The sequence below is a fragment of the Daucus carota genome, chromosome 8, assembly GCF_001625215.2.
Source record: "Daucus carota subsp. sativus chromosome 8, DH1 v3.0, whole genome shotgun sequence".
In the NCBI taxonomy this organism is placed as follows: Eukaryota; Viridiplantae; Streptophyta; class Magnoliopsida; order Apiales; family Apiaceae; genus Daucus; species Daucus carota.
The window spans coordinates 32,537,652-32,559,201 of NC_030388.2; the positions used below are offsets into that span (position 1 = coordinate 32,537,652).

Consider the following 21,550-nt stretch of genomic DNA (forward strand, 5'->3'; position numbering starts at 1 on the left):
TATTATTGTTATGCATGTCTGTGCAATAATTTCATGATATAATTTTATTTTTGTCGTTTACAAAAGTTGGTAGAATGCCCTGGATCTCTCAGTACAATACTCCTAGCCCAGCTGAATTGATCAAGGCTATTAAGTTACGTATAATAGAGTAGTTCTGCTCTCTGGTATAAAGAATCGAAGATATGATAATCCCTCCAACCTCTATCCACGGAAGAGATTAAAGATTCTTAATAATCGGATTATCTGAAAGAGACGCAAGAAGATAGAGAATAAAAAAAAATGGAGGTTTATGGGTCACTCTTTCCTCTTCATGCTGTTACCCCTTGCCAACCTCAAGCCTTTGATTCACATACAGTACAAATTTTCTGTATATAGTGTTTTGTTTTTTGGGAAATGGCTTAGAATTTTCAGCAACTTCTAAATTTTAATTGGCTTGACTTGCTTTTCAGACATCTTGTTGATTGCCATTACAGAAAATAGACAGAAAGGTACTAACTTTTTTTTTTTGCTTTGCTACTGTATTTCTTTATGCATTTTCATATTTTTGGGTTCCCTTCTAGGAAAATGTTGTTTCCAGAGTTTCTTTTTAATTTTCAGGGTCTCTGTGTTTGTAATATATGCTACATGTTCATGTTCTTAGGGTTGGAAAACATGTCACGAATTGCTCTGGAAACAAATAAGTTCTCTGCAGATGAATTTCCTTCCATATTTTGAACCATTTGATGTTATTTTTTTTTTAATTTGCTTATATAAAGCTTTATGCTCTATTGGGGATCGGAAAACCATAAGATTCAATGTTTACGTTTTCAAAAAATTGCAGAATAATTCGTAAGAAAAGTGCAGAATAGTGATTCTCGCTGTTCATTGGAATTGGAGCATAAATATATGTAACTTAATTCGGTATGTGTGGAAGATAATGAAAATTACTACCAAATTTCTAAAAGGTGAAAACTTTCTCATTTTTCTTAAAGTTAGGCCAGACGTATCAGATTTGGATGACAGAATATCATTATATGACAAATCAACAAAGCAAATGAGACTTATTTTTGTGGATAGGACTTGGGAGATTCGGATCACTTGGTGTGACACCTGATTGAAATGTCAATGAGAACTAGATTAACAAATGATGTGTGTAGCTGGATAAGGGGAGAAAAGAAGCTTTTAAGAGGAACCTGGTTGTCGACAGAATAAGGTGGAGGATTCTTTTATCCTTCTTGAAGCAGATGGAGATGCCTTTTCGTTTCATCAATGGCCCCTCCAGCTTGCCTTGTGTTTTACTGTCCGAGCCTGGTGGTTCTTCTGCTCAGGTTTTTATGTTGTTTTACTTCATTTACATTTACAACTCATGCTTGCTTGAAGAGTTGAAGTGGTTAATTAGCTTCAGATTCTCCTGGTTTAGGTTTGCTTTGCTCAAATGCATCCTAGCTGATATGCATGTTTCTCAAGAAAGTAGAAATAGAATTTGCCTACATGTATGATCGCTGTAACCTCATGTAGCTGATAAAATGTAGGATCACGATTCAAGTACTTAAGGACGATCATTTCATTCAGTCTCTAATGTTGGTTGATAATAATTTGTAAGAAAGAGGTGTTTCCAAGTTCCAACTGCACTGAAGATAAATTATTCTGTCAGTAATAGCAAATACAATGCCGACAAAGTATAATGTCATAAATATGTTCTGTTACTTTTAATTATCCATAGTCTGAGAGATCATGGTGCAGGTACAACTTTTTGGTGGCCAAGTAGTATCATGGAAGAATGAACAAGGAGAAGAGCTGCTGTTTAAGAGCAGCAAGGTGAGCATTTCCTGTGTAGCTTTTGTAGTTGTATGGAAGATTAATGCATATTACTTAACTCTCTAGCTGAAAAAGGGCTAGAGAAACACAAACCTATCAAAAAATAAAAATTCTGTAGTTATTCACAAAGGGTAAGCTGCATTTCAAATAAAATGAATATTCCAGTGGGCTAATATAGTTTTTTCTCTTGTTCTTGGTCATTCTAATATCTGCCTTTCTTGCTCACAGGCAACGGGAAAATCTCCTAGACCGTTCAAGGGAGGAATTTCTGTTTGCTTTTAACAGGTCATTTTGCCTAAAACCCTGTAAATGCCTTATCTTTTACTGTTCTAATAGGCTTTAGATCTTTATTGTCACTACTCGTTGCAGTTTGGGAATTCAGGATCATCAGGGCATCAAGGATCTTCAAGCAGCAAATTCTGGTCACTGGATAACTGCCCATTGCATCTGGTTCCTACCGGAAGCCCATCATCAGTGGATCTCATATTAAAGCCGACAGAAAATGATATAAAAACATGGCCACGTAGGTATGCCCGGGAAATATGACAATGTACAGTGCATGAGAGGGAAACATTAGTGTCTGAGCATTTATTGACAGTATATGTACTCTGCAGCTTTGAACTACGGATTCATGTTTCTCTTGGTCCAGGCAAGCTTACTGTTGTGCCCCAGGTGAAGAATACTGATAGCAAGTCCTTGTCATTCACAATTGTTGTACACAATTACTTATCAGTCTCGGACATCAGGTAATCTAGGTGGCATGTGGTCGACCTCAACCACTCTAAATCTTTTTTGCCTCATAAATTTTTTATGCCAGGGTTCTTGTCTGAGAATTTATTATTGTACTAAATTTTTTAATTATGATAGGTTCTATATTACAGTGAAGTGCGTGTGGAAGGCCTGGAGACACTTGATTACTTAGATAATCTGCTACACAGGGAGAGGTTTACGGATCAAGCAGATGCTTTAACATTTGATGGAGAGGTTTCTTTCTTTTTTTGGCTAGACTGTAGTGCATGAACTTCATGTGCTTCACGCGCAATCACATGTTACTGATTGTGACCCTAATTTTTGTAATAAGCAACACTAAGAAAAAGCATGCCTATGTTTAGGTTGATCGGATTTACCTGGAAACACAAACAAACATTGCCATCATAGACCATGAGAAAAAGAGAACCTTTGTACTCCGGAAGGATGGCTTCCCAGATGCTGGTCTGTTTCATTATAAAAACTTGCACAACTATATAGTTAACATTATCTTGCTTTCATTTATATATAGGATTAACACAAGTTTACCTTAAAATTATCATGCGCCATGCAGTTGTGTGGAATCCATGGACCAAGAGTCTTTCGGATTTTGGAGACAACGACTACAAGCAAATGGTGTGTGTGAATTCAGGTGCAATTGCAAAGCCAATCATCCTGAAACCGGCAGAAGAATGGAAAGGGTATCAAGTGCTTTCTACCGTCTCTTCAAGTTACTGCAGCGGCCAGTTGGATCCTCAGATGCTTCTCCAATGGCTTTAATTTACTTCATCATGGTAGTACCAACTGAGCCATTATAGTACACTGTTCAGTTTAATTCTGCAGAACTCTGATTAAATTAAAACTTGCATATGCATGTATGATCAGTATGTAAAGTACAGTGCATTAAATTCATTAGTTTTTTTTTTTGCAAGGGCTACAAATCGACAATATATTTAACTAAAAATGAAACAAGGAAGATCAAGATCATAAATTGTCAATTTTTATTACGATTTTTCTCCCAGACACCAGTTTCTGCCTGAACCTATTTGCAGAAGATGATAAAAAGTTGTGTAAAAATTGACAACCACAACAATAGGCATGATAGCAAATTGGGACCCCCTCTCCTATTCTGTCACGAGAAAGGAGATAAACTGCCATGTCCTTCCCATGATTCAATAAAAGCATTAATAAAAAAGAAGAAACAGGATAAGGGCAAGGTTGTGTACATCGACCTTTTCAAACTCATTGATGCGGGAAACTTGTGCACTATCCCATCTTTCTCCGACTTCTTACCACGTGAGACTTGTGCACTGAATACGACCTGTAACAGATAAAAAACTCGAAAGAAATGAAGATAATAGTACTAGTAATAATGGAAGCATTGTTAGTATTGGATATAGAGTGGTTGAAGCATTATATAAAGTGATGAATGCTGGTGGGGATGTTGATTGGTGAGTTGATTATCATATCCGTGACACAACAAGATTAAAAATATAAATAAAAATATTTAATAACAATTTTATATGTTATTGTTTGTTAATTAAGTATCAATCCATCACCTTTCATATCTTTAGTCAATCAATCTTGATCCAAACCTAATTTTTTTAAGTTATCATGCTTGAAAATAATTAGTCTTACTTTTCCAGAGGTTATTTATTATTCACTTTTATTTGTTAGTTGGATAATTCAACTTTTATAAATAGTAGACTTTATTTATATGAAAATTCTATCATGCTCTTTGTTTATTTAAAGAAGAGCTGAGACTTTGTTTGCCAGGCTACTGACAGATAAAATTTGCTAGCCATCCACTCCTGTCTGAAATTCAAGGTAAGATTTCTTCGAACTCAAATGGTTCCGATCTTCATGTTCATCTGTTACATGCACAAATTTGATCTATCTATCAGATATCGACATCATTATGCTAATTTTATGTAAAAGGTTTGTTGTGAATGTCTGACAGAATGCATGTTTCTTGCTGATGAAAACCTGAGGATTTGAATTCTGTTTGCAGGGATTTTTCGACGAGGAGATGGAGAATGATGAAGAGAGTAGAGGCGGAAACAAGAAGGTTGAGAGTCAATATCCATTTTCAGTAACAGTAACATCACCAACAGGATCATCAGGTGGACTGACAAGGCAAGGGAGTATAACAAAGAACAACAACAGTGCTTGTCTGTGTTCTCCAACCACACATGCAGGCTCCTTCCGGTGTCGTCTGCATCGGATTCCGAGCCTCCAAAGAACCAAGAGCATGGATCAGGATGCTCCCCAGCAACATCACCACTCAAAGCCTGATGCTGCAAGTAATACACAGGGCTCTGCAACTATAAGCCACTAAACCAACCCTAAAGTACTAGTAACAAGCAATTCTATTTGCATATAATCATATATAGAGATAATACTATTTATGATATTGTCATAATATTTGAGCAGTTTGTTCGGATTATTGTTCAATATATTTATATAAAAATGCTACTACTCACTGCATAATCTTAAAGCTCTGGTTTTTATTTCATTTAGTATCTGTGTCATTTCAGAAGAAACTTTTTACTTCTGTTATCTTACATATTTGTGCGAAGATGATTTATCGATGTCTAGAACATATGATAACTTCCCACCATCTGAAATTAACCAACTGTCATCGTACTGATTTAATTCTAAACACTGGATTACGACCAACACGATATACTAACTCGGGTTATAGTACAGCCACTAACATTGTTCTTAGTCTTACCTTCTGCAGACCCCAGTGCTCTCTTAATATTTTTAGACGATGAGATCAAAATTTTACTATAATTAAGCAGATTTGCAGAATCCTATATTCAACATTTACCAGCACAAAGTCAGTTAAAAAATTCCCGAGCTGAAATCATTAGACTAGGACAGGAGCAATAATATAACATCATCTTGATCCTTCCAAATTATACAAAAGAAGAAGCACCTTCGAGATTCTATCTCATGTAATTAAGTAATCATGTATTGCTATTTGATTATTGACACAGATTACACCAATAATGCACATTGAATTGATCGTGTTCTCTAATCATTTAATTAACAAAGAGAAAGGAAAGGAAGACACTGGACAGGATAAATCAATACGTAAACCTACAGGACCAGTCACCTCATCAGCTAAATTAATTACACGTTATCTCTTTTCACTTCCTTGCCTGTTGATGGACCACAGCTTACTGAACATTCTTCTAGGCCGATTTGGATGGGAACGAGTTGCCTTGACTTGAGATGATTTCCCAAATCCACTCACGTAGCTTTCATCCAAGTCATCATCTTCTTCCAGCTTCATTCTTAGAGTTGAAACATTAGAACTTGGCGTCTTAAGGCCTGAAACGCTCCACTGGTCATCTGTTTGCAAAGTTTTGCCACTAATTGATGGCTCGAGAGGCCTCATTGGATCGTCATGTGCTGCTAGAAGTGCCTTGATATTGCCTGGAATATTGGTCATTTGGCCTGTAGCAACAGCAGCTCGAGCTTGCTCAAAGAAAAGGACTTGAATCACTACGCGAAGTGGGAGTAATTCGTTTTGTGCTGCATGTGTGCAGGCTTCTGCAGACAACTTTTTGCAGTCAAGAACTCGGCACAGACGCTTCCTTTCACTCTTAGTAAGCTCTGGATGTCCCTGCACATATTAGCAAGATAATTGAGGAGGCATGACATCATTCCACGAATTATAATCCATAAAAATATCTTATTACAATAAAGTTCATCCATTAATAAGACAAGGGGAAATATTAATATTGTCTCAAGTGCAAAACTAATTGTCTTGTCGACAACAGTCGTTCTCATATGGACATCAACCAAATTCTGGATACAAATTAGCTTTCTCAGTTTAAGTGCTGAATTTAGGGTAGATATCCTCAACAATCCTGACAATAAATGCAACCCTCCACATAGGTCTGGTATCGTTGTACTCGAACCTAATCCTAAAATCATGAATCATATGCAAACATAATTAATTTTTTCCTAAATATATGCAAACAGAGTTGATGGTTCCTTTAGAGTTTAGGCCAATATGCTAAGGATGTCTTTGCTGATAAGTAACTTCTTAAAGTAAATCAAATTATACCTTGAGATAGATGTCGATGGCTCTGTATAGGTCATCATGATTGAGCCTTGCAAACTCAGGAATAGCCTCAGCAATTGCAATGAACTTTAGAAGTGGTAAATTAGCATCACGAGCAACCACCTGGAGATAGCCATCCATAAGTCTTGCAACTCTTAGTTTAGAGCTGTGAGAGGCTGAGGATGACCTTCTACTTTCATGAAGCTCTGAAATGTTTTCAGCTGAACGGGACCTCCTATGGATATCTCCCTTGGATCTTGGAGGACTAGTTGGGGGACTCTGTCCTTGTAACATGTACTGCTCTAATATGGTAATGACAATATCAACATCATATTGCTCTTTGCATGAGACCGACATATTAGGAATTAGAAGATCACCAACTGTTGCTTCCTCTAATTGAGTTCCGATTCTTTTGGCCAGTTCTATCTTTGTAGAAGAAGATACTCTCAGTATATTGGCTGCCTTTAAAAGTTTAAGCAAGAAGCTGCAAGAAACAGCAGTTCTGTCCACTGGAAGCAACGTAATTATTGATTTTAAGAAAAGCCTAGGCATCGAAGCTACTTCTGCAACTGAATCCGACTCAAGGGAGGATTCAACTTGCTTCTCATTGTTAAAAGCTCTTGATATTTTTGGTAGCCATCGATGAGCATATATCCGCAATGCATCACCAACAATATTAGAAGGAATTCTTCCACTTGATTTTATGGCCATCATTGTTCTCCAATAAATTTCAATTCCCAGCTCTGCAATATCTTCAGCCCACCAGCCCGTGGACATATTTTTAGATCTGCTCTCCGATCCATTACAAGACAGGGCGTCGTCCTTACCTCTTCTGGAATAACTGTGTGATAAATTCACCTTTGAGGGGTTGGAAATAACTTTGGAAACAATAGATTCAATGCATCTGCTAGTGATACCAAGGTCTTCTGCCCAAGCGTGGAACGTTTTGGTACTCTGTAAGGTCACGATTGAGTCCTTCCAGCCATGAAGTACACAAGAATTAAGAAAAACTTCAAGCTTATTAATCAAGTTCCCCTTTTCAACATCCTCAGTCATCTGTAGATATTCAGCAGCACATCGAGCTGATACAATATTGTAGGCACTAATAGTGATAGTGATACCATAGCAGAACTTTGCACATAATTCAAATGCCTCAATTCCACCAGGGAATTCTGGGAATATGATTTCTTGTTGTGATGAAGATTCAGGAGCTTCGAAGCATTGCTGCTGAAGGTGCAGACACTTTGACAGCAGAGGAAACTAAAAAAAAACATATTAAGACACTATAATTCAAAACATACAAAACTAAGAAATATATAGTTTGCCATACTAAGATCCTTCTGGAAATAATCAAATGAAACAACACCTTGTGAAGCAGATATCTGTTTCCTTCAACTTGCACTATAAGATCAGTAACGATCTCCGAGGATACTGACCTGCATTAGCAAGAACCAGGCCTCGCTTAACTAACCACAACACAAAATATACAAACTATCACAACAATCTCATATTAATCTTACCTCACACCATCAGTAGTATGGAAAGTATCTGGCCGAGATCCAAGTTTCATAAACTTCATGTCTAAAACTTCCTTGCTTTTCGATTTTTGACTCCCTTTCTGAAACTATTGTGTCATTATACCATGCTTAAATACCATGGCCCAAACTTCTGACAAATGAATGCTTCAGCTTTAATACAGTAGTGACCACAAAGGGTTCTTTCCGCGAAAAAGAAAAACAGATAATGCCCGATCTTGACCACTTATTCGAGCTCCCAATTTCTTCTGCATTAAATTTCAAAAACCTAACTGCAGAAAAAAGATTCAGGCCCCAACAGTAAGCAATATGATCCTAAAAAATCTCAACATGGGTCATTTCCAGAACCTCATGCTGTAATTCATATCGAAAATGGGCAAACTGACAGAGACCTAAGATGATCAAACACCGCGCGAAATCTTGCACTTTAGTCTAATATCAAAATATCATACTTCATTTGCTACAGACATGCAGAAATCAAACTCACTAATTTTAAGTATACTCATCAATCCCATCAAAGGGTCACCATAAAATGCATAACCAATAAAACCAAACAAAAATCAAACATCAAAAAGACTAAAGCTGATAAAACTAACCTTGAATTTCAAGATTCTTCTATAATCTGAAACAGAACTGCAGATTCTTCTATTTTGTTACTTCAATAAAGCTTCTTCTTTAAACATGTAATGAGCTTGTCTTAGCTTTAACTTCCATGCCAATTTCTTTATGAAATTCCCACTTGTAAGCTGTACCCTTGAGTCTCATCATTGCCATAGCATTACTGCTGCCTTCCAGAGTATTTTAGTCAACCAAGAACTAATTTTTTACGATTTGAAACATCGTACGCCGCTCTTTAAAATTTATAAAACAGGTAAGAAAATACTATAGTATATGGAGGAACATTAATAAATTTTATACGAAAAAGCATGATTAAATTATTGCAGTATCATGATTTGGTTATGAGAATTTAGAAAAAGTAGTTTGCAGATGTAGGGAAAAGCCGAAAGTGTGGAGGGAATAAGGATACATATGGCAACTCTCAGTGGTGTGTCTTTTAACATATATGATATGAATCCGGGATAAGTCGTTGATATAACCATCTTTGTGTGTTTTTTTATTGACGGAAGACTAGAAGGTATTGATCTTAAATTTTTTTATGTGAATACAGGAGTTACATATTTTACTCATTCATTATAGTGTTTTTGTCTTTCCACCATAAAAACTCGCTCCAAGATGATCGCAGACAATCGCTGCTTAGGCACTGATTGACATATGATAACAATATTCAAGTTCATGTTGCATGCTGTTAAATGAACTAAGAACAGAATTGTAATAATTTCGACTACAATCTCATAGTTGATATTAAAAATGTCGGGAAAAAAGGAAAAAAAAAATTAAATCAAGCGTCTAAATTCTAATATAATTTCTGTAAAGAACAATTACCAAGATTTAAACTCTCGACATCATATAACACGAGATTCGAGACCGGAACCATCAACATATGGTAAAGGGATGAAGTTAATCAATGTAAACCTGATCCACTCAGTAGTGTGAAATTAAGAAGTCTGATGTAGTCAGTATCAGTTACATTCAGAAGCATTAAGTTGTCAGCTGAACAGTGGTTTGCTGCATTGGATTCTTTATTTCTTACATACTTGTGCTTAAATGAATGTTGTTTATGGTCTAAAAACCACAAGCATAAGCTTAATTGGGATAACAAATTAGGTAAATATTTTGACCAATTATCCCAAACATATCTAATCATTTTGACTATTTCTTGTTGATTGATGTTTCTTCACACTTGCTCTCCAATAATTGATGAAATGTCAAAGACTCCCAAGGGCTTCTTGCTAAATTATTTTTAAGTCTTTTACAATGTCAAATAGGTTAGGATTATGTCAATGAAATGCTACAGATTATACACAGGAAGGAAGAGAGATTAATTTTACCATTCTGATTGTAAAAAACATCACATGTTTCTTTGGAAGAGAGACTAATTTTACCATTCTTTTTTTTTTTTTTTTTTTTTTTTTTTGACAGAACCATTCTGATTGTAAAAAACATCACATGTTTCTTTATATTATACGGTTATAATCAAATATTTTAAAGTAAAATATAAATTAGTGAACAAACTTTATCTATTTTCTCATTTTGTTGACAGAAGTTTCAAATTTACAATAAGATGGACATATATTCCTTTAATTCGTCAAAAAGTGGCTAAGGGCCATTTAGAAAAGTGGCGTTTAGTCATTTCTTGAAACATAAAAATAATGTATGTGCGTCCTCTTATAAATTAAGAAGTATGGTCATCAAACTGTAAAAATGGATTAAATTCCATCACCACTTTGCATTTTACGAAAATTACAAGTCATGATTGAATTTTTTTTTTCCTGATCTTAAAATAATAGAGGGAGTTTTTTCGGCTTCCAGATTTAAATGCATTCATATTAAAATTCATAGCAAGAATTTATAATGCATGAAATAATTTCATAATTTCACACATTACAGTGTTGTGGTGTATAATACCGGGTCTCCAAAGAGGAGCTGTAGAAGACGACCCAAAGCATGGTCCAGTTAAAATCGGGCCCACTTGTGCTACCTATAAGCTAACATTTGGACACGTGGGGTCCAATACTTCAAATCGAGAAAGAATATCATGAGTTTAGCGATTAACTTTGCTTTGAATCTTTCATCGATCAGTCTGTATAATTATTCTTGTAGCGCAACCATCCGTAGGATATTTTAATATTCAACGGAACAATTTATGAAGTTCGGTTCGAGAGAGAACCACGCTATCGGAAGAACCGAGATAATCAAGAATGCGAAAGATGTAACGATTTAAGCAGGTAAAAAGAAAAAAAAAAAGTAAGGCACGGTCCACGGATTGTGACTAGATATACAGAAATTTCCTTTTCAGAATCTGAGCCTCGATCTCCCTTTTGTTGTAACAACAAAAACAATTGACCTTTCATCTATGTACTAGCATAAACATACACCGAAAAAATGGATAGTTTTGTAACGAGGACGGAATCGGTAAAGACTAACCCATGAACCCACGCTTAAATCCCGTCTAAATCAGGAAAGACTAATAAATATATTATATTAAATTTTACTCGAAAGTCGTATTAATTCCGAGTTCCGTCACTGTTGATGACGATTAGTGAGCGTCTTATTTAGAGCTGTAATTCGAGCGAGCTCACCAGGCTCGAACTCGTTTAAGTGGGCTCGGCTCGACTCGATTAATTAAACGAGTCGAATTCGGATAAAGGTTTCGGCTCGTTTAATTAAAGGAGCCGGCTCGACTCGACTCGTGAAATTAAACGAGCTGAGTTCGGGTAGAAGTTTGGTCTCGATTAAGTGTAAAATTATACGAGCAGGTTCGCTCGACTCATTAAAACCGGCTCGTTTAGCTAAACGAGCCGGCTCGACTCAACTCGTGAAATTAACCGAGTCGAGTTCGGAAAAATTTAGGCTCGATTAGTTAATCGAGCCGGCTCGACTCGACTCGGTTAAACTTGGCTCAAATTAGGCTCGACTCGAAACTCGGCGGCTCGACTCGAATTACAGCCCTAGTCTTATTTGTGTTAGTGCATGATATGAAACCACGAAGTTGAAGTTAGCAGGAGGCACGCAAAGGTGCGAATCTGCGTGTGTGCGTGCGCGCATGCATGGAATGGATGGAGCACTCACCAGATTCCCTTTCCCCAATTGCAGCAACAGATGAAACATGTCAATCTCATGATACATCCTCTTCCTTCCTCTATGCACTTCTTGTTTTTATGTGTTTTGGACAGAATAATCTTTACACTTTTCACAAAGAGAGGCTGAGTTGTTTGTATGACTGACTGTGAGTGAGCAAGGAACGGACACCGATGCCTTCATTTTTCGTTATATTTTATTCATCGAGTATTTTTAAAAAAATAGATAATTTGAGTAACATGATGTTATTATTCAGAAAATTTCCGAATATTCTCGAAAACTAATCGCAGATCCATGCAGTATATAATAGTCTCTATCAATTAACAATCGCAATTCGCAAGGCTATTTATAATTGATCAATATTTAACTACAGTAGTTAAAGACTTGATACAAGAAGTATGGCCCAACTGGCAAGAGTGATCACCATTCGTGTCATCAAAGGCCCAATATCTTAAATGGCCCCTTTACGGGCCTATCTTTATAAGTATATACAACAACAGTTCTGGATAGATTTAATATGAATTATTTTTGCGGAAAAGTTTTTTTTTTTTGAAAGAATTTTTGTGGAAAAGTTCATACCCATCTTATTCAAGAGTAAAAGTCAACAAATAAATCAAAGAAAAAAAAAATTAAAACAGTAATATGTTCCATCGTCAAGGTCGTCACACTGGCATAAGTCATTGGCCATTGCCTCATAAGTTCGACACGGTGGGTTAGGCTAAACTTAGGGGCCGTTTGGGTGGGCTTAAAATAAGTGCTTCTTGCTTAAAATAAATAAGTGGAGTAGAAGTTAGAAGCAAGATAAGACTTATAAGTGATTAAAGTGTTTGGGAAATAAGTAGAAGTCCTGAAACAAAAGCTAGCATTCCTAGCTTTTTATAAGTGCTTCTTGACTTATTACACAAACGGTACGAATAAGTGCTCATAATTTATAATCCAGAAGCTGGACTTATAAATCCAACCCAAACACCCACTTATTTTTCAGAATTAAGTATTTATTTTTAGAAAAATTATATTAAATCTACTTTTTTCTGAAATAAATCTTAATTTTTTTTGTCAAATAACGAATACGAAATACCCTTTTTAACATTTACTTCCAACAAAATTACAAGCAAATTCATTTTCTATAAAAAATGTTAAAAACTTATTTTTCTAAAAAAATTCTTGTCAAACATGCCCAGTATTGTCTTTAGTTTATGCATGTTAAACCTCGAGCTCCATACAAACCATACTAAAGGTCCTTTATCTTCGAGCCTCTTCCATTAGCATACCATTCTAGGCATTCTTCATCAGTATTTGTGCAATGTATCTATATCTTAGTTTTATAAATATTGATGAAAAATTTTGGTAACAATATATTAACTATATCACATCAAAAAAGAACCTTATTCTCTTTTTTCTCTCCAATCTTGAAGTAGCCGCCTCTATAATCTAAGGGGCTTCCATCGGCTTTTACCGGTGGAAAGCCCTAATCTTTTCTTCTTTTTAGCGGTCTTTGTCCATCTTTTGCTTTTGTCAATAAGTTTCTAATTTATTTGGGTTGTTTTTGTCAATAAATTCCCAATTTATTTGGATTTTGTTTGATCTCTCCTTGTGTGAGAGTTTGATTTTGATTTTTTTACTGTTCGTCATGTTCGGGATTCTAGATCTACAGGATTTTGATGGTGCTGATCTTCATGTTGATTCGGTGATGAAGGTTATTATGATGATAAATCTATGGTCGATTGCTCTGAACAACAGTTGCAGGAGTATAATATGTATATATCTTTTCAAAAAATCGTTTGATTGCCTATGGAAGGCTTCAACAACGATATTATTATGTGTTTGTCCAATTTCGATCATGTATGTAGATGCCGTATGACTTTTTATTATTGAATTATTTTCTTTGTTCCAAAAAAATATATATATATATTAACTATATCGAATAAAAATTTTGGTGACAATATATTAAAGGTATCAGACCTCATGTATCAAGATGTCTAGATATTTATGTTTCTACATGATCACCATGTTTCATATCGGCCCAATACCTTAGTGGGCCCTCTACGAGCCTACCTTCCCCGGCACTTCTCCATAGTATTAAATTAATGAACGAATTTTGTGGAAAAGTTCATGTTATTTAAGAGTGAAGTCAAGAAAACTAAAAAAAAAAAAGGAAAGAAAAGAAGTAACATGATCCCGCTCGTCAAGGTCGTCACGTTGACATCAAGTCGTTGCCGACCCATGCCTCATAATTAACAATTAAAAAAGAGCTATATTTGAGCACGGTTGGATAGCTCAGTGGTAAAGAGCTTATCCTCTGTCGTCCCAGGTTCTGGGTTCGACCCTGGCTCACCCCGAGAGTTTCGTAGAACAGATACTCATTTGTAAGGCTATAAGCCAAATTTGTCAAAAAAAAAAAAAAAGAGCTATATTTTATTTATTTATTTATTGAAAAAGAGTTATCATTTATTTTTCTGGCATCTTTATCAAAGGTACAGGTTTGAAACTTCTTACATATATACAATCAATAATGCGGAGCATAGTAAAGATTATACTGTAGTCAGCGGGGTGTGCTGCGCTCTTAAAAAATGTTAATTATAAAAGTCAGCAATTTGTGTGATATTTTTTTTCATATTTATATATTTTCAGTTTTAACGTTAAAAAAATATTTTTGATAAGATTATATAATACAATCCGCGACAGTATCTTCTAAAAATTCAAAAGTAATGTTTTTCAATAACATGGGCAAATCTGTCTAAAAGCAACTTTCTAATCAAAAATTACTATTTAAAAAATCTGCTCCTGAATTTATAAAACAGTTTTCCACAGGTTTCATAATGAAAGCTATCGTTACCGTTAAAATTAGTTAAAATACGACTCAAGTAAAATCAATTTAGACATCGATAAAGAAATAAAAATATGATTAATCAAATGTTTTAGATGATTTATAATAATTAGTGATATATAACCAAATTATTTATATTATTTAGGGAAACAGATTTGTCAATTTTAGTAACTACCAAGTTTCCTGCGAAACTACAAAATTTGCTGAACAAGTGGGATTTTCTGGTCAAGCAATTCCTTAGAACTTTTTGTAAATAAAAAATTCAGAATTAGGCCCCTATCTCTTTTTTAAAAAAAAAAATATATGCAGCATTTTTCTGGATTGTCAATAATTAAATTCACGTGCTGCGGGCCGCGGTTCCCTTAATCAAGGTGGTGGAATTGGTCATGCCATTTATAAATATATTAAATTTATCTTCAATGATATTCAATTATACTGCTATGTATCTGCGATGGTCAATTTCTGATTATTTTTTTTTATCAAAACTGAGAGATTGATAAATATTTAGGAAATAACGAGAAATTGATTTCATAATTTGATAATATGAGGCCGTTTTAAACGATGAAGATTAAAAATCAGAAATACGAACAAGAGCCATCTGCCTATCTGATGGGTCAAGAATTATGAAAGTAAGGATCTATGATCAAACGAGAATGAGAGCATGTCCAACGGCGTTGGTTATAATTGTCGGTTAAATTGGACCTGTAAGACATAATGTAAAATTTGCTGAACCTGTAAGACATTTTGCTACAATAGTACTGGCTATATTGGTTGATTATAATTTAAAAATAGTATGTTATTAATATTTTAAATTGTTAAAATAGAATATATCAGTTCAATATGATAATAAATTATGTACAATCTTCCTACAGATTTTCTTACAGACCTGTAGAGGTTCGACAAATTTAATCATCCATAGGAGGTTGGCTAAACTTATAGACAACAGCTCATCATGGTTGGAGTTGAGTTTTTGGAGCTGTTGGTTAAATCTTTTTATTTTAAGTATGTCAACTCATCTTTTAACCGATGGCTTTAGATGGTTGGAAATGCTCTAAGTGATTATTTCATATAACAAATTTACTAATTAAAATATAACTAATATATTTGGACATTGATTAAGATTATCAAGTATGTGTTGAATGTATTTCTAAAAAAATTCTCAAGATAAATTTATAAATTTATAAAATATCAACAATATCAATAAATTTTAGCGAAAATCGAACTCATAAGAACGAAGGTGGCAAATTGTTGTTACTAAATAAATTCACTGTGCAACTGTACGAGTGTGCGACATCAAGAAAAATACAAGTGACAGCACTAAGTGAATTACGGTTTGGCTAGTGTGTGTCCATGGGCACATGCTAAGCACGGAAATTTTTGTATTTGGAAGATTTTGATTGGTTTGGTTGGTGTATTTGCAGGGGGGTCCACCATTATTATGAGATAGGAGCCAATCAAAATGATCCAAGCACAAAATTTTCCGCGCTTAGCATGTGCCCATGGGCACACCACAGAAAAACCGAATTATTATTACAAGCTACAATACAAAGGGTCTCGGCGCATACATGACTGCAAACACTGATTTTAAGTTAGTTTAAGAAAATTACAGACCAACCATTACACAGTCTCTCCCTCTCATTTTATTTTTTTTACAATTTTCATATTATTTAACATATATATATGTCATGGCTCATCCATTACCGTTTTTGTCAAAATTCGAATAAATTTAATTAATTACCTACTTTTTTTGTAAGATAATTAATTACCTACTTAATATCACTAGTTTAATGTATCGAATAAGCGAGATCTATAAATACCAATAACCCATTTAATATTATTGAACGATTTGAGTGATTAGTTTGATAATCAACCCAACAAATAATCATAAGTTACATGAATACGAGTTTATCATAACAGTTAGTTGGGTTTGATATGAATTCGGTTGCAAGATTGGTTGTTATAAATAATAACTTTACATGATATATATGTGAGAAATATTACATACCCTGAAAATTATTTTCCAAATTTTCCAATTTCTTTATTGAGAATTTTATTTTCAATCATATTACTAATGAAACCTATATATATACCTAAATCGTTTTTCTTTTTGCAAAACCAAATTGTCTTGTTATATAATATAAACTAAACCAAACATATTCAATATATCCCGTTTAGAAGCAGAGTGATTGTTTTCGTGAAGACTCCCAGCTTTTGTGAAGATCCCCGGCTCAGTGCACATTAAATAACATTGTATGCGATATAATAGTGATATAATATCTTAACTCATGGTGTTATCCACATGAGATTTACCTAAACAATTCTGTTTATCGACAATGAGTGATAGTGATGAAACAGATATATTAAACTGGATAAGAACTGTCATTACACACTTTCTTAAATTAACTTGATTCTTTTGGTGTAATCCATCCACGTCGATTATCTTTTATTCTCATGTAAAAGGAAGGTGAATAATATATGTAATAAATAAACTTTTCATCAGAATAATCAAAATAAATTAAAATAATAGACAGTTTTACCCCACTTATTTTTTACAAACAAATTTTATCTCTAAGATATGATCACCAACACAGTGTTACTTTGATCCAGCAATTCCATTTTCTCCCGATAACAAATCAACGCATAATTACGTGCCACTTCACCGAGTCAATTCATAATTACGCGCATTATAAATTTATCAAGAATTCACCCCGTCAATTCACAATATACGCGTGTAATAACGTCTCTATATAATTAATCATCAGACGGTTCATTCTTCATCAGACACGACATAGACACAAACAGGGTTTTTATTACACACAGACACATACATATGCATGTATCTATAGGCTGTCTTTGAAAAGCTAAAAGACAAGACAAACAAACGGCTTCTTCTTCTTTATATACACACCCTGCTTGCCACCCGTTAACTCATCACACCATCTTGCTTAATCTGTCTAATAATCTCTTGATTCTTTTTTTATTTTTTGTCATTTTATTGTAGCCCAAGTTTTTGTTTTACTTGTTTTTGTGTCAAGATTTGATTTTGATTGAGGATTTGTGGTGTTTGGGTGGTTTGATTGAATACCCATTAGGCCATTTGGTGAAAGTTGTGATCTTTATTGGGAGTTTGATTGCGTTGTGGTTGGATTTGTGTTTTGATCTTGTTGTGTTGGAATTGAGAGATGTGGAGTTGGGTGAATAGGTTTTGTGAGAAAGTGTCTGCAATGGTGGAAGGGGGATCTGGTTATTGTTCTAAGAAGTCTGATGATTTTTGTGGATCTGATTCTGATGAGGTGAATACCCTCTCTCTCTCTCTCTCCCCCCCCCCCCCTCTCTCTCTCTCTCTGTGATTACATGTTTACATTGCTGTGATTTGTTTGATTTTGGGCTATGTTTTTGAGTTTTGATTTTGTTTTTCACATTAATATGTTACAAGTTATGTTAGGGTCATGATTATTAAGGGAAGAAATGCCTAATTTGAACATGATTGTAAAAATTTCCATTGTTAAATCATCATCATCATCATATATTTAGAAACACACAAATTTGGTTTAGTGTACAGATTTTTGTGTATGTTAACTTGACTCATTCATGAGCTGAATCTCAGTTTGAAATATTCCCCCTTTTTTCATATTGTTTACTAGTCAAGGGAATCATTACAGTTAAGAGTCATGACAAGTAGGTAATGTCTATTGGAAAAAGTTAAACTTGGACATCTAGATTTATTCTTTAGTTTATGAAGCTTGTAATTTACTCCTTTAAAGTAGTGGAAGACTGGAAGTAAGAGTTAAAGAACTTATTCTATATGTTTTATGGACTGTTTTGCTACTGGCCATGTGCTGGTTGATGGTGCCATACACATATGTTTCTGGAAAGTCCCTGAAATTATTGTTTTGTGCAATTTTTATGTTATCTCTTTGCTTTTTTAAAAAAATAATTTTGTTTCTTATTTGCATATATGCTTGGAACAATCTGAACTGGATATAAATTTGGTCCTTCCTTTTCTGTGCCTTCTTAGTTCTTATACAGGCTCTTATGAAAGTTATGTTTTTCTGTACTACAGGAATCTGGCCGTGTTCTGAGCATGTCAAGATTACGTTGCATAATGAGGGGAATAGATTTGAAAACATATCTCTTCTTTTTCGTTATGATCCCAACTTGCGTACTTGGTGTATATATGCATGGACAGAAAATATCATATTTCTTGAGGCCTCTATGGGAAGCACCACCTAAACCATTTCATGAAATTCCTCACTATTACCATGAGAATGTGTCGATGGAGAATTTGTGCAAACTTCATGGTTGGGGTATCCGTGAGTTCCCTAGACGGGTATATGATGCAGTTTTATTCAGTAATGAAGTGGACCTCCTTACAATTAGGTGGAAAGAATTGCATCCTTATGTAACAGAATTTGTTCTGCTAGAGTCAAATTCAACATTTACTGGATTGCCTAAACCACTTGTTTTTGCCAGCAACAGAGATAAATTTAAATTCATTGAATCACGGTTGACGTATGGTAAAATTCCTGGAAGATATCAGAGAGGTAAAAATCCATTTGTCGAGGAGGCATATCAACGGCTAGCATTGGATTTTCTTCTTAAGCAAGCTGGTATTCAAGATGATGATTTGTTGATAATGTCAGATGTTGATGAGATACCAAGTCGACATACTATCAATTTATTGAGGTGGTGCGATGACACACCCCAAGTCCTTCATCTACGGTTGAAGAACTACCTTTACTCTTTTGAGTTTCTGTTGGACAATAATAGTTGGAGGGCTTCAGTTCATAGATATCAGTCCGGAAAGACGAAATATGCACATTATCGCCAGTCAGATGACATCTTAGCAGATGCTGGATGGCACTGCAGCTTCTGTTTCAGGAATATAAAAGATTTTGTATTTAAGATGAAAGCATACAGTCATTTTGATCGAGTGAGGTTCAATAAATTCTTGAATCCTAAAAGAGTTCAGAAGGTAATTTGCAAAGGGTCCGACTTGTTTGATATGCTTCCAGAGGAGTACACTTTCAAGGATATCATAGGGAAAATGGGGCCTATACCCCATTCGTATTCTGCTGTTCATCTTCCATCCTATCTTCTGCAGAATGCTGACTTCTATAGATATCTACTGCCCGGTAATTGCATAAGAGAAAGTGGCTGATTTTCAATCTCTTCTGAGTACTCATCTACTTTTGCAAAGGAAGCCGGAGATGCAGCTGTTCTATGAGTGACTGCGGTGTGTTACTTTGACAACCATGCTACTTGTCCAGCAATATTAGTTTTATTCTTTTAGAAATGTTTGAAAATCTAGCTGTCTAGATTACTGTTCAGATTTCTAGGGTGATGTTCTGTATATAAGAGTAAAGTGGTCCAGATGGGGTAATACTTGATCATATCGATGTCCAAATTAGGGAGGTTGTGATGGTGAGAATGACCTAGTTGTTCTCAGGGGCGTTTGTTTCATGGTTTGTCGCTATAGCCTGAACCTACCCTTTCTTAGAAAAATGCCCAGGAAAATATACATGATTGTAGTTCTCACTCCATTATGTAGGAGATTTTGATTATGAGACTAATCTTTTCGTAATAGTTTTACATAATCTACATTGCTTATATTACCTGAATTTTTAATCGTCTCATACTGCAAGTCTGCAAGTTGTCGTATATTTGTTGTTGTGGTTTAAGTTTCACATGTTCTGGTAGGAATGCTGTGTTGAATAAAAAGCGGTGTCCATAGCTGATCGTATCGACTATCGAGTGTTAGCAAAGCAGCAGCTATTATAATGGTGGTCCGAACTCGTGCAATGACACAACTTATCGAAACGAAGTGGAGACCTTGAAAGGTACTTTGCAGTTCTACTCGTGTTTATTGTGGAAGTGTTGGAAATTCTGGAAAGATTAGTCAAGGATAGTGGCATCAAATCGTCCAATTTCCGAGGTTGAAATTTGTGTTTGTTTAGAAGTATCGAGGCACATACAGTGAAATTGCAATCACAATTTCCTCTATTTTGTTCTCCTGAAACCAGGACCTACTCGTTTATTTATTCCTTGATGCCAACCCGTCGATTTTTCGCGATTATCCCGAATCGGAAAATGTTATCGTGGCTATCCAGATATCAGAATCGGAAAATAAAATCACGTATGATACTTTATAGATTTGATTTTTCGCAATTTTCTGGGATTTATTTTTCGTTTTTTATGACTATCCTGATATCAGAATCGAAAATTTTCAACTTTTCATGATTATTCAGATATCAGAATCGGAAAATAAATCATGTACGATAACTTATTTGTCCAATTTTCGTTACTATCTTGAATCGATTTTTCATCACTACTGAGATGATATCATCTGTCAATTCAACCCGAACCCAAGTTTTTTTTTAGTGAACTCCTGGTATTTGTCACCAAAAACAAATTCCAGGTAACAAATAACCAAACTGAGTTTTTACTGAAAAGTCAAAACTGAACCTAAAATAACCATCTGAAAAGTGAAATCTCACATTTTACCGTATCTGTAATGCCTTTTTCTGGCATTCTGCAACTAAATTATTCTCTGTCTGAATAACACACAAATAGAGGCAGAAATTGAGCAAATCAAAACTGTCCCATCACCTTAATAACTAAAGTTCCATTAAAATACTACTGAAAAGTGAAAACCCATTAGGGTTACAAAAAAGTTGGACCAAACTCAAATCATAAATTAAGAACGATAACCGAGCTTCATGAATGATAACGTAACGTCTGACTTGACTTATAAGTAACTTATATTCTCGATGGCTAGAGTACAGATCTGCATAGAGGACAAGTAGAGTGTTGATTATCAAACCACTTTTCAAGACAAACCTTGTGGAACAAATGCTGGCAGTAGCA

The 21,550-nt window shown here is 34.9% G+C and overlaps 2 protein-coding genes and 1 pseudogene across 3 annotated transcripts; 2 read left to right on the plus strand and 1 right to left on the minus strand.

Annotated features, from left to right (window-relative positions):
* Positions 1–1,173: 1,173 nt before the first annotated feature.
* Positions 1,174–5,059, plus strand: LOC108199656 (putative glucose-6-phosphate 1-epimerase; annotated as a pseudogene).
* Positions 5,060–5,429: 370 nt separating this feature from the next.
* Positions 5,430–9,219, minus strand: LOC108197092 (BTB/POZ domain-containing protein At1g67900). Of its 2 annotated transcripts, none has more exons than XM_017364589.2 (5): positions 8,754–9,219; positions 8,143–8,425; positions 7,989–8,058; positions 6,626–7,882; positions 5,430–6,178 (listed from the first exon to the last, which is right to left on the minus strand). In XM_017364589.2, the coding sequence occupies exons 2-5, from the start codon at positions 8,199–8,201 to the stop codon at positions 5,690–5,692; spliced, it is 1,875 nt and encodes a 624-aa protein (XP_017220078.1). In that variant the 5' UTR covers positions 8,202–8,425; positions 8,754–9,219; the 3' UTR covers positions 5,430–5,689. The 2 variants fall into 2 exon arrangements, with proteins under 2 accessions (XP_017220078.1, XP_017220077.1); XM_017364588.2 differs by having other exon boundaries at positions 8,143–8,429.
* Positions 9,220–17,459: 8,240 nt separating this feature from the next.
* On the plus strand, positions 17,460–20,278 carry LOC108197076 (uncharacterized). The gene is made up of 2 exons (XM_017364564.2): positions 17,460–17,976; positions 18,747–20,278. Exons 1-2 carry the CDS (start codon positions 17,866–17,868, stop codon positions 19,842–19,844), a joined length of 1,209 nt encoding a protein of 402 aa, XP_017220053.1. The 5' UTR covers positions 17,460–17,865; the 3' UTR covers positions 19,845–20,278.
* The last annotated feature ends 1,272 nt before the right edge of the window (positions 20,279–21,550 follow it).

What these genes read in the sequence shown, in the direction of transcription:
- LOC108197092 (XM_017364589.2), bottom strand. Translation starts at nt 8,201, where the DNA reads ATGAAGTTTATGAAACTTGGATCTCGGCCAGATACTTTCCATACTACT. An exon ending in ACAGATATCTGCTTCACAAG is followed by an intron (nt 7,883 to 7,988) that starts GTGTTGTTTCAT and finishes GTTTTTTTTTAG; the next exon opens with TTTCCTCTGCTGTCAAAGTG. An exon ending in CCATCGACATCTATCTCAAG is followed by an intron (nt 6,179 to 6,625) that starts GTATAATTTGAT and finishes TAATATGTGCAG; the next exon opens with GGACATCCAGAGCTTACTAA.
- LOC108197076 (XM_017364564.2), top strand. Translation starts at nt 17,866, where the DNA reads ATGTGGAGTTGGGTGAATAGGTTTTGTGAGAAAGTGTCTGCAATGGTG. An exon ending in GTGGATCTGATTCTGATGAG is followed by an intron (nt 17,977 to 18,746) that starts GTGAATACCCTC and finishes TCTGTACTACAG; the next exon opens with GAATCTGGCCGTGTTCTGAG.